General features: G+C 34.1%; 1 protein-coding gene across 1 annotated transcript; it reads right to left on the minus strand.

Annotated features, from left to right (window-relative positions):
* Positions 1–5,721: 5,721 nt before the first annotated feature.
* LOC143354892 (uncharacterized) lies at positions 5,722–10,621 on the minus strand. The gene is made up of 3 exons (XM_076789260.1): positions 10,392–10,621; positions 8,728–9,048; positions 5,722–7,450 (listed from the first exon to the last, which is right to left on the minus strand). The coding sequence occupies exons 1-3, from the start codon at positions 10,472–10,474 to the stop codon at positions 6,757–6,759; spliced, it is 1,098 nt and encodes a 365-aa protein (XP_076645375.1). The 5' UTR covers positions 10,475–10,621; the 3' UTR covers positions 5,722–6,756.
* Between the last annotated feature and the right edge of the window lie 2,844 nt (positions 10,622–13,465).

A 13,465-nucleotide genomic window follows, 5' to 3' on the forward strand; every position in this document is an offset into this window, starting at 1 on the left:
ATATAGGATGTTTCATAATATAATCACAGAATTGTATAATGAAAGGACAATGTATACAGTGTTTACTCGATATATGTCCAAAACACGGGTCTAGCCAGGGACATATATCTGCCAGGAGATACTATTCTTTGATCCACGCCCAACGTAGAAAAGGACAGCGAAGCTCTAGACGCCTCGGTTCATGGCCCCTCATAGGGTTAGTGATTTCTCTAAGGCCAAGGCCTGGATGATAAACGTCGCGGAATTATCCCCACTACCGCGCGGTATACCCCGTGAGGGGCCCAGAAGCTTGAGAGGCCTCGGACGCCAAGCAATGTAAACATAACACGGCTCGGATATGTCTCCTGGACGATACACGACGCTGGCAAGACCCGTGTTGTTGACATATATCGAGAATTCACTGTATACCCCGCGGCAGTGGGGATAGTACTGGGACTTTTATCGGCTAGGCATTTGGGACTTATATAGAGTAAGCACTGGATATCTAACTAAACAAGCAAATAATGATTGAAAATATGACTGCACGTCCATAATGATCTTATTAGAATTATATAATTAGATTAATTGTTGACAACTAGTCGGGTAACTTAATTACAATAAGCAGATGAAAAATTATAGTCTTTCCTTTACTCAATTTCAATCTTTGTGCTTAATACAAAACTACGTAAAATAGAGCAGAATAAATAATAATAAATTATTTGTTATGTCCATTAATATAATAAGTTTAAACATGATTTTAATATTCATTTTTGTACTAACTAATTGTAATCTGTTATAAATTATTTATAAAATATTATACAATACTTTCATATATTTCATAATATTTACATTCGCAAACAAATGCATCCATTGTGTTTTCTTCGCGTGACGGTTTCGAAATTCCCGATAAACTTAATGAAATCTACCAAAATTCAAACGAAACAGAGAAGTCCTCCTGAAATTCCGAAAATCTGTAGGCATATTGGATGGAATTTAAATGCTGATATAGGGTAAGGGACCCAATTACTGTGGGGGCACCAACTACTGTACATAAAATAATTATACTTCTTTTTAAAGCATAATAAATATTTAAAAAGAGATAAGAATAAAGTGATTAACTGATTAACTGATTTTAACTGATTTAACTGACTTAACTGGTTTTAATGAAAAAAATGTAATATCTCTTTTTTATAGTCATTACGCTTTAAAAAGAAGTATACTTAATGTAGCCACAGTAATTGGGTCACTTACCCTATATCATTGCCTATATATATATTAACTGATTTTAACGAACAAAATTTAATATCTCTTTTTTAAAAATTCATTATGCTTTAAAAATAAGTATAAATAATATAGGCACAGTAATTAGTACCTCCATAGTAATGGGGTCTCTTACCCTAGTCGTAGCTAATAGCTAAGTCGATGCGACGTTAAAGAATGATAGAAGTAGAAAAAGAACTTTGAATCGCGTTTAAAGAAATTCCGTGAGATGCTTATAACTTGTTATTCTCATTCCTAGCATTAATTAAGTATATATTTCTTCAATGTTAAAGATGTCATGTTCTTTCTCTAGAAATGGTGCAATGCCAGCTAGTCATACAGTATATGAGTCAGCTGATCGCCTCCAGTTAATCACTGTTAACATAAACGTTCGTTGATAGAGATCATTATCCAAGAAAAATTACTGGCACAACGAGAGAATATTCCAGAAACGATCGTTAAAAACATAGATGTACTACTACGTTTCCTACTGACAATCCATCAGAGTACCACTAACCACTAATGAAGTGCGTGATTAACGTTTAGGAGTTCATACAATACTTATTATTACATTCATAGTCAGTGTTGATTAATGTATAGTTACATATCCGAGTAAAATCTACATCGGTATTAACTAACGATAGATGGATCTGGTCGACAGATCAGCAACTAGACGATACAGCAATTTCCAGAGAATCTGAGAGATATTTTTATACCAGAAAGAATTTTAGATAATTTAAATATCGACTAATGGATAGTTAATTAGTTAATTATATAATTAGATAATTTAAATATTTAAATACTCACAATTTTATAATTGTATTTATTCCAATTGCAAAATTCCAATTGCAGCTGTACGTTTATGGAATTCTGCAAGCATCGGAAGCTCTAAGGCGTTTGATGGTCCCTGAAGTTTTTGATAAAAATTACCGGATTCACTGAAATTATAGTCCTTTAATATTCCGAGACTTGCAAGCTAGTGAAGGTTTCAAGGCACAGATTTTTTAGGAGTTTCCTACTTATCTCCACATGAACTCTTATCAAACAAGACAAGCCTATGATAGAATCCTTTAAGACTTTAAACCCACTAATCGGATGTTTCAAGGATCTCCGAACTGTCGACACGTTCCAGATTCCTTGATATTTTTAATCCGTAATACAGTCTTCACTCGATATATGCCCCAAATATTTAGCAGATAAAAGTCCCAGAACCATCCCCACTGTCTGATACTCCATAGATTTTCGTTTGAATTTTGATCTGGGAAGTATGCAAGTCATTTCAATACATTGATATCAGACGTTCCAGACCATGCTGTAGTTTGTCGGCTTTTGTGAATTGGAGCATTGTCTTACTGATAAGTTCATGAAACGTAATCGTTTGCATGAATAAACGGCGATAAATGATTTTGAAGTATTCCAATATACTCTGCACTACTCATTTTTGCAGTTGGAAAAGCTAAGCTGAGCTTGCCACTGGAACAGAATGGACCCCACACCATAAGTTTGTACTTCTACATGTATACAACTTCAATCAATTTCATCTAGAATCCATTATTTACAATTCTCTTTCACACCATATGATTGGCTTTTTCGAATTATTTTCTTACAGGTGAAAGTACTAAAAATGCTACTGGTGCTATAGTTATGCTCTGCAGTGAATATCGAGTTTAAATCCTTACATACTACTAACATTATTCTCTAGAATTATTAAAAACCCGTAAAATCTTTCAAAAGGTCTGGAACCCCTTGAACATCTTTCACCTTAGCACTCCTAGGATTCTTGAAACTTAACGGGTGGCTACGGTCTGGATCTTTGAAAAAATGTTCTCGCTTCTTTGATATTTAAAGAATACGAGTTAAAAAGAAATTTCGAAACTTGTATGAATCTCCAAAATTATAGGCTTTGATATTTCCCTCGAAACGTCACTTATCGAACTGGTGGTACAATTACAGAATGAATCTTTTTCTAAATCAGAGAATATGTTTTTTCCAAGACAGTGAACTTCTAACTTGACCTTATTCAAATTTACTAAATTTGATGGAATGCAGAATTATGAAAACGTTAAGATGAAAATTATGTCTACGGAAAAAATATGAACAATTTTTTTGTTAACTACGTAGATGAAAAGGATCTTTCGAGAGCTGCTTCGACGAATTTCAAGAAAGTAGAATCAAATAAAATCTTATTTTCAGTGGTAATAGCCTTTGTAGATCTGAAATAAATCAAAATTCTACTAAATTCTGTCGAATTTTATATTCGACCATTTTTTGAAAATTTTCAGAAGCCATAAATGCATAAAGATTCGTAGTCTACTTATAATATTTGAAGACAACCAAAACCTCTGCAGTATTTATGCGCCCCAAAAATCACAGATTGTTATCTTATTTATTTTGTTAGAAAAAACATTGAGAATGATAATTTCTTCAGTTTCGTAGACCGATGTCGCCCTTTAACCCTCGCACTCCTGCGAGTTCTAAGCCTATGCCGAAGTCATTTCTGACCCACGCCGTTATTTCACTACAGTTTTCTTTTTCCTTTCGATATAAGACGATGTCTCGGGACCGCCGTTCGTCGTATTTCGGATGAAGAAGAAGAAGAAGAGGGGACAGCGATTTTCTTATTTCGAAATAAGAAGCGTCGCCTTATAACGAAATAAAATTGTACACATTGACAGTCGCCGAGCATACGGTAGCATACGGTGGGTTAAAGGATTAATATAGGTCGATAAAGGATTCTTTTAAAGACTGAAGCGACTTTAAAACTATTGAAACTTTCAAGAGATTGCTAAACGATGACAATATGCAAGGATGAACCGACAAAGTGTATGTAAAGAGCTTACCGATTACATGATATCGTGCGATTTAAATCAATTCATATGGCAGATTTACGTATAGAACGCAACATGATTTAAAAGGAGATAAAGCGTTTTTATAAAGATTATCGAGAAGCTTATCGGTAGTTACTTTGTTTTACATTCGTGCTCGCGTTCGATTTACATAAAACCTAGTTACGGAGCAATTATTAATCGTCTAATAGGACGATACCGTCATGAATATTGATCCAAGAGAAACGATTAAGCAAGAACGATGTTTACTGTGGAAAAATTTGACTTTGTTCGTTGTTACCACTATCAGATTGTGCCAATGAACATCGCCGTGGGTGAGACCATTGAATTCCTTTCCATGAATAAGTTTGTAAATTAATGACGAAGAGACAATTGGGAGGTTATTATCGTATGTAAAGACTACAGCTTACGAACAGTGGGAATGGTTACAAAATGTTATTCTCTTCGGTGATCTCACGATCCATTACAAAGTGTATATTGAATGGCTTATAATTTTTTTTTTTATTTAAATAGATATGCAGAGTGAGTTAAGTTAATAGAGAATCATACTTTTTTATTTGCACAGTTTATATCTACACTCCTCAAACAAATTAAGAGATCACCTCTACGAACCCGGGAAATTGTGTAAACTTCAAATGATCATACCTCCGGCAAAAATTGTTGTATCGATGTCGTTAACCAATCATTTGAAAGCGTTAAGCCTCTAACTTCAGATGCTTCTTCAAATGTTTAGCTATGTTGCTTTTTAACATAGTTATAGCGTTATAAAAAAGACTTTGAAAGTAACAGAAAATTTTGTTCAACTTTCTGACATCACATGGTGTGAGATAAATGTTTTTGATAAATCGTGTTAACATCATTTGAAAGCGCCTGCTGACGTGTGAAAAAATACCTGATTATCGAATAGTGTGCGATTTTTTTCTTTGCAGTAGAAAGCTTACAAAAAGCAATAGAAAGAACATTTCTTTCTCTTGAAGGCGCTTCTTTTATTTTCTCAATTTAATTAACATTTCGATTGTACGGGGTAAGACTATACGCGGCTAACTGAGGTTTCTACTTCTGATATCGGTAGATGCGATTTCCAGAACTTTTATTATATTTAATGATAAGTGACGACTAATAATCATTTTGAGCCAATAAACATATTTTTAGACTTTATACAAAATCTTGTTATTCGTATCAGTGCAATGTCGTACGTTTCCCTTAAGAAAATCTTTTTGCAATAGTTTCAATCGAATTTGTATTCTCTTTCAATTTGTTTATCAACATTGTCGCAAAGACAAACACATGTTCCATGTAGATAGTCACGCTTACATTTCCACGATGGTTATTCAAATTCAATCATGCTTGAGGGTTAATCAGACATAATTTTAGCCTCTGTTTATCTTGCTACGTATAATACCAATTCAGAAAATGCAAATAGCTCGAGCTTCTAATCGGCATTCTTTTATAAACACGTGCATGTTTACAACTGTATCTGCGTATAGACAGTATAAGTGAAACCAATGACAACCTGCATTGACCAGCGCACTGTCACAATTTTCTAACATATTGTAACGCTTATGTAGTATAAGCTATATGTAAAAATATTGTGCTTGCTAAATAAACCACTTGGTTTAAAGCAATAATAAATGAATAAATAAATACAGCTAATATATTATTTTTTAATACAAAGCCTCTTAAGATAGCATTACAGTTTTCACGAGATTGATAAACTGATTTCTGGTCAAAATGTTATCAGTATTTTTTTGAACAGATTAATATAAGGATCCATAGTTTTACTTAGTTATGTGTTTGTCTGGTACGCTAAAATAAAAAATCATATATTGCAATTGTTTTATCAATATCAAATACCGTTGCACACATTCTAAAATTGACAAATCAGTTCACGTAATAGTAATCAAGCCTCGGTATCCCAGAAAAAGGAATGCTTCAGATTTAAGTGTCGCATCAACAATTTGCGATGAAAAGCAATTAAACTTCTTGGAACGTTTTGCGGAAACTATGTATGTCGTTTATTCTCGGGACTTCTTGAAGATTAGTAGAAGTGAGGAAACGAAATACTTGACGTTCTATCGATTCCGTGTAATTTTGCTTGTTCAAGGGAAATATGTATGTAATGTAAGAGGAAACGGTTGCAATTCGCTCGTTTATTTATTTTCTAACGATCGAGGAAAATTGCCATTATCACAATAAAAAGTCGTTTTCACAATGTTGCATGAGTGTAAACATTAATATTACAGCTTATGATAGAAATTAAACAAAACTCCTTTAACGAGTTACATTTTAAAACACACATTGTTGTTATTATTATAATCTAGAGTTGGTATGTAAAAAGTACTGGAAGGTACCGTGTTCCTTAAAAATTATAGATCATATTGACGCAGCACAATGATCAAAGACTAGAATTTTCATTTTAAAGAGTACTGGACGGTATACTTTCATATAAATAGAGATTATAGATTATCAATCATTATCCCCTTTCCCGATGTTCGAAATCACGAATCTTTCTTCCCATAAGTTTTGCTAACTTTCAAGGCGACCCTCAGACCTGCCAGGAATTTTCGAAGAAATCCTAGCACCGGACCGATCCTGTTACTTCCTGCCAATGCTTACCGAATCAAGAATCTTGATCGGGATTCCTGTTCTGATTCGCAGAAATAGCAAGAAATTAATTATTCTCGTGCGAAGTGTCGCGATGCTTTCCCCTCAGAGAAAAAACGACAGAAATAATCTTAGGTAATCTTCGCCTTCCAGAAGGTCCTTCGACGCGTTCCCCTGCGCGCGGGGCAGTTCGATGCGTTTTTTTCATCTTCCGAAATGCTCTGTACGAGGTCTCGTTCGTGGAATAGTCCGTTACATATATGGGAGGAATCATAAGATTAGGCGCTCCCGATTGCTTCTGCGAGTCGTCTTCGGTCTGCACCGTTTCGTTACCGTTTTTCCGTCGATGGAACTTAGTGGTAATGATTAGCGCTTCCTCCGTCGTCATCATGGAAACCGATCGAGCCTCGGTTGCTTCGAACAGATCCAACAGGTCTGACTGATTCATGGTGAGACCATTGATCGTGACGTCGCACATTGATTTCCCATCGACGGATTGACGATTTATCAGCGACACCATTTCCCGCGACGCTTCCGTTCTCGAAGACAACTGCTCCTTGTCTTCATTCGGAGATTCGCTGTACTCGCTGGAATCGTTTCGCTTCGTCGAAGTACCATCGTCTCGCAGTCTCGTTTCGTGCAGAGACACGTTCACTTGCGCGCTCTTCTGAAGCATCGTCGATTGCGCCGCTGGACTTGCAAGGTTCAATCTCTGAGACTCGTCGGTCTCGAATCCATTGTGCACCATGGATTTCTTGCTTCTGCGAACACAGATTTTATTTTATCGGATCGAGTGTCTGTGGAAATCGGTTAACGTAATTAATGAAAGAAGTTGTAGGGTCATTCTAAATGAAATATGTTGTAGTGCAAGTGAAATTGGGGGGGGGGAGGATCAAGTTATCATTTTGCCGGTTTAGAATTTCTTTAAAAATTACAGGACTTCGAAATTTGCAATTTTTGCCCATTGTGGCGAAAATAGGCTGCATTCACGTATTTTATCTCAGGAACTATATTTGTCCGATCGAGCTAATTTTTTTTCCATTAAGAAAGGATTGAGCTATTGTAAAATAATTTTTCCAATCTCGTTAATTAATGTTATAATGATGAAACATGTAAACAAATTTTTTCTTGCGTTTCTTCGATAAGGGGCTAAAGTAATTTAAATTTTGAAAAAATATGGTTATAGAGGTTGAAGATTGAATTCAGCTCAGTCGGACAAACAGTTCCTGAGATAACAAGCGATTTTTTAAATAAACAAATAGTATTTACTCAATTTTACTACCTGGTGCACAAGAAGTCTAGTATTTGCTTTTCCTTTACTTACTCATCGTCTCGTTGGTTTAAAATTACTACAGTTAGTGGCGCGAGAATTAACCCTCAGTATGCTATGCCGGAGTCATTCGTGACCCGTAGCGGTGGGGATAAGCTCAAGCGACCGTCAATATGTACAATTTTATTCCGATATAAGATGACGTTTTTTATTTCGAAGTAAGAAGCTATCCCCTCTTCTTCTTCATCCGAAATATCGACGTGGATTAGAAATGACTCCGGCATAGAACTCGCAGGAGTCCAAGGGTTAAAACACAGTTTTATGCGACTGTTGCACGAGTTAGCCCTGTACTTAATTTTGTGGCCCCTAGGCGACATCAATTTCAAGTTCCAATTTTACATATTTCTGCTCTAATAGCCGGGCAATTATGCTTCCAATTAACTAACTATTAAGCAACTATTTAGCTGCATTTAGGAAGTTTACTCATTTTCTCGAATATATTTTCAATGATATTTTATCTAGATCCACTGATCTTCTTATTGCACTTCAATACCTATATTTTTAATGGAACTTTATCTAGATGCGTCGATTTTCTTATTGTACTCATTGTCAGTCAAGGAATTTCCAATTAAAATGAATCACCAAGAGCTGAATGGCTAAATGATGAAATTTTGGGTCCGAATGGATCCGTGTACCATCATCGAGTGTTCTTTATACTAAAGGAAGGCTTTTGTGTCGTAAAATTGTAGAATGATATATAATAAAAACCTCGAACGAATGAATATCCTCTTAAAATTTTTCTTCTTTCTAATTAACGGCAATTTTTTTGTCTTTTCATTGTTCGCACAGTCGTTATTGTTGACCGGTTCCAAATTTCTAAAAACAGGTGCAAGTGATTTATATTTAGTCGAGTCCAAAGACTCATGGCTAGTATCAACTGCTTTGATGTGTTCATCAGAACACATTCTAGGATGCACTTCGATTTGTGTTTGCACTAATGTCGCAGATCCATCACAAATCTCCGAAAATTCATTCGTTGTGTCTTCCAGCTGATTCCTTAATGCGGGCGACGAAATTTTTCCCGGTACCCTAAAATATTTCTTAAATGAATAAACTATGTCAATAAAGAAAGACATTTTTAACACTCGTGTCAAGACCCGCATGTTCAAGTACTCGCTTCCTACTCTTTTTTAAAATTTGTTGAACATTTGTGTTGACAAATAGCAAAATTACTATAGATCACTACTTTCTTGAGTAATTGTACATTACGTCTGGATCATAAACATACATATACACACTATGAAGTGCAACTTTATTAAACCTTCTAAACAATCATGGGTATTGACATAAGGGTTAACAAATATGCGATACATGTTTACATAGTGCTGCTAACAATATTATTTACAATAACCACAGCTTATAGAAAACAAATAGAGTAAAAAACATAGCGATATATAATTTTATGATCATTTAATCTATTTATCAAGGGCCCGGGATAGTCACGTGACTTTTTAATTAATAATTTCCATTCACAGCCTTCAGATACAGACTTAAGATCCGTCTTGGTCTTGATCCAACCGGTCTTAAGTCTAAACTTGTCACATTTCTGCTCTGTATTATCGATATTATGAATTCTGACGTCAGAAACGTGCTTTAAGTTTTTGGCTTTATTTCGCAGAGAATCAAGACAAAATGTAGGTCAACTTTTCGCTGGAGATATTTTCTAGTGTGCGCTGCTCTCGATTTCATCCAGAAAACTCATCCAGTGGCATAAAAATGCTTGGATTCCACGGCATGCACATCGTCAATTTTTGGCCCACTTCTAACGCTTATATTACCAAATATCTGCATAATCTCGGCAGCTCCTGACCAGCGCACACTAGATTGAACCTTCCTCTTTCGAATGAGCCCTTTACCAACGACAAAACATTCTTATATAAGGACGAAAACTTGAGGCACGTAAAACCATTTTTTGACGGTAATGTAGTCACTCTACCTTATCGCGAATCTACGAAGACCGGGCCCTTAATTCTAAATATAATCTATTATTTCAATCTATTATTTTAATCTATTTATTAATCTATCTATTTATTTATTCATTTTATCATTTATTTATTTTTAATCGATTTATTTCTATTCGTAAACTGATAAATTATATAATATACAGTAAGACTACTTTTAAAATTGTTATTTAAAAGAAAATTATTAAGCTTTCTGTAGATATACCGCAGAATATTTACAAAATGTGTACAAGCCAATCACCTTCATTATAATTATAAAACAAAATTACATGGTATATTATACAATGGAAATAAATAATTTCTAACAATTTTTTCGATTAATTATGAGATTGAATAATCAGTGAGATTGTGACCAGCTGTGTTATAGTATGATAAACAGTACGTTAGTATTTCAGAAAGTCTCATGTATACCTGCGTCGATTAAGGGATGGTATCACAGGACCATTTTGTACTTCTTCTGCGGCTTCTTTCGCTTCTTGCACAACCTGTTTCATTTCCTTAGCATCATTCGATTCGATTGAATTGCGTCTTCTGTCATTGGTATCCGAGGAGGTGTCATTCGAGAGCTGGCATTGATGAGGACGAGATATCTTGATGTGAACTTCTGCCGATTCACCCTCGTTTGATTCGTTTTTACCTAATATTTCATTAATTCAAACTCATAACCTAAATTCAATTAACACATAAAATGATCTCCTTTCATCAGGTATATTTTCTTAAAATTTCTTTAAATTTCTCAAAATTATTTCTAAAAAGTGATCACTCGATATTCCGCATTTATGACAAAAATGGGTAGCTACAATTTTAAACAGTGGAAAGATTGAAAGAACTAAAGAGTACTGGTATGTTACTTCCGGCCTGCAAAAATTATTTAAGAAGTAACTTCATTTTTAAGTGGCTTCTGTTTCTTATAACAAGCGAAGAATATTTTCATTTTGCATAAAGACTAAGCAGTCTAAGCAATATTCATCACAGGTCAATATTTCTTTATTGCCGAATATCATTTTAAATGTTTGCCAATTTTCGTTTCTTTTCTTTAAAGAATTGTGAAGACTATAAATATAATAAAACAAAATTATGTAAACGAATTATAATCATTATTGATATTATGTAATTAATTATACATACATACGAGTAATTAATTACTATTTTGTGGCACTCACCATGTTTTCCGTTCGACATCAAGCTCACCAAGAACTCCACGCCCCACATCGCGATCATTTCGTTCGCGAATATTGACTCCATTTGCCAGTCATTGACTGTACAACGTACATGAGAGTAGGTTACTAAACCGAGAAAGAGAAAGACTCAATGTCACATAAACAAACACTTTCGCTGTAGCATGCGAACTCGTATACACAGTGACAAAAGACAAAGGTACTTGTGCATTTTATACATTGTACACAGTATTTATAATTCACGATAATGCATACATGAGTTCTCAAAAATATTTTATGAGAAGACAAAATAATGCAAAACATAAATTGTCCATTTACAATTGCCTCATTTATGTGCCAAAGTAGAAGAAATACCCACTGATAAAATTGATAAAGAGAACAAATTTAAAATTGATAATTATCTTCAAATAATTCACCCATTGTGCCTTATAGAATAATGTTTACTGCGAAATCACCATACTTATTACTTGTTGGTCCCCCCTTATACCATGTAAAAGATCACTTTTTTAACGAAATAGGATATATAACAAAAAATATGTAAATAATGGAGCTGTCCATTTGCGACCTCCAATTGCGATCCACCTTCTGCGACCACCTTATCTTTGGGGATATCCGTTGTATACGACACAAAAGTCAATAATGTTCAAGAACTTCGGAATCGCATAACAACTGCATGTAATAACATAAACCGAGACGCCCTAATTATGGCGACAACGAAAAGTCTAATACAAAGAGCGGAGCTCTGTATCGTAGAAGGTGGATCACAGTTCGAACATCTAATGTAATTTGCTTTGTTTTGTAAGAAATAATTTTTCATGAAAGTTACGTTCGCACAAAATTTTCGAGTTTGAGGTAATTTCAAGGTCATAGTATAATACACTGTTGAATTCGTCTCGACGCACAGTGGTCCGGATCGCAGAATTTAGTGACATTTGACCAAAAAGTCGACTTTTCGAAATTGAAAACTCATCCATTTGTATTGCTTTGTAAACGTCCACAGACCTCGAAAATGAAGAAATTAATGAAAGTGAATACATATTTTAGCTTCTATGATCATTTAAAGTTGAACGTTTTGAAAGTAGCATATTTCATCAGGAAAAATTGCATAAGTTCTTTGCGATGTCCTCATCGTCTCGTTCCATATTTTCTCTTAATTTTTTTTGCATGATATAGAGCATTCCTTTCCAATAAGAAACCATATATTTTTTTAGTAATAACTAATAATAATATATTTAAAAAATAATGCTGAATGATACATGACAGAGATTTAAAAAATTTTATATGTTTGTCAGAGGAGATCTTTTTTATCCCAAAAGATCCCAGGCTCTAACAAACAAGAATATGTTCGGTACAACTTCCTTTAAATAACCGTACAAAAATCTTTTCCTACCTCGTCCTACTTTAGAAGTTATAGTTGTTTAAAGCTGACAATGTCGTGGCGACCGCGCGGTCGACGCGCGTTGGTCGTTGTGAAGCGCGAGATAACCCAAGAACTCTTAGCACTGAAATCCGAACTCTAAACATCCGAAATGCTTATATTTATTATTAATAAAAAAATGTCACGTTATACTTCAAACAATTTCCTCGCCTTATGAAATAGACACAGATAAATTTGGACAATACACACAAAGCACAACAAAATATTTTATTGACCACTACGGGTGGTATTATATGCCAGCCTCCGTTCATAAATTATTAATTCATGGAAAGGAGATAATACAGCATGCATTACTTCCTACTGGCCAATTATCTGAAGAGGCTCAAGAAACAAGACACAAAGATTTAAAAAAAATTAGGACCAAAAATACTCGGAAAATTTCTAGAATCGCTACAAATGAAGATACACTGCACAAATTGTTATTAACATCGGACAAGAAGAATTACAAGAAGAAAATCAAACAATTCAGTCCAGAGGCTAAAGAATTATTAAAAAAATAAAGAAAACAAAAGCCACCTACTTCTTCAACAACAAAATGGTAAGATTAATTAGTATACTTATTTTATCAATTAAAGAAATATTAATATTACTTTTGCTCGCAATATATATTTGTGACGTTAGATACCGTACTTAATAACTTGTATACCTGTACATTTTATCAAAAATTTTAATAACTTTAATAAATTTAATAAATAATTAAAAAATTATAAGATTTGAATTTCGAACTATTATACAATGGTTTTAATAAGGAAAGCAACTGATTCAACAACTAAATAAAAGTTTATAAAAATAATTAATTAACAAATTAAACAAAAAATATTTTCTAACATGTATGATTAGAAAGAGATTATTTTACAATATTTTTTAGT

Source organism: Halictus rubicundus, chromosome 6 (assembly GCF_050948215.1).
Source record: "Halictus rubicundus isolate RS-2024b chromosome 6, iyHalRubi1_principal, whole genome shotgun sequence".
In the NCBI taxonomy this organism is placed as follows: Eukaryota; Metazoa; Arthropoda; class Insecta; order Hymenoptera; family Halictidae; genus Halictus; species Halictus rubicundus.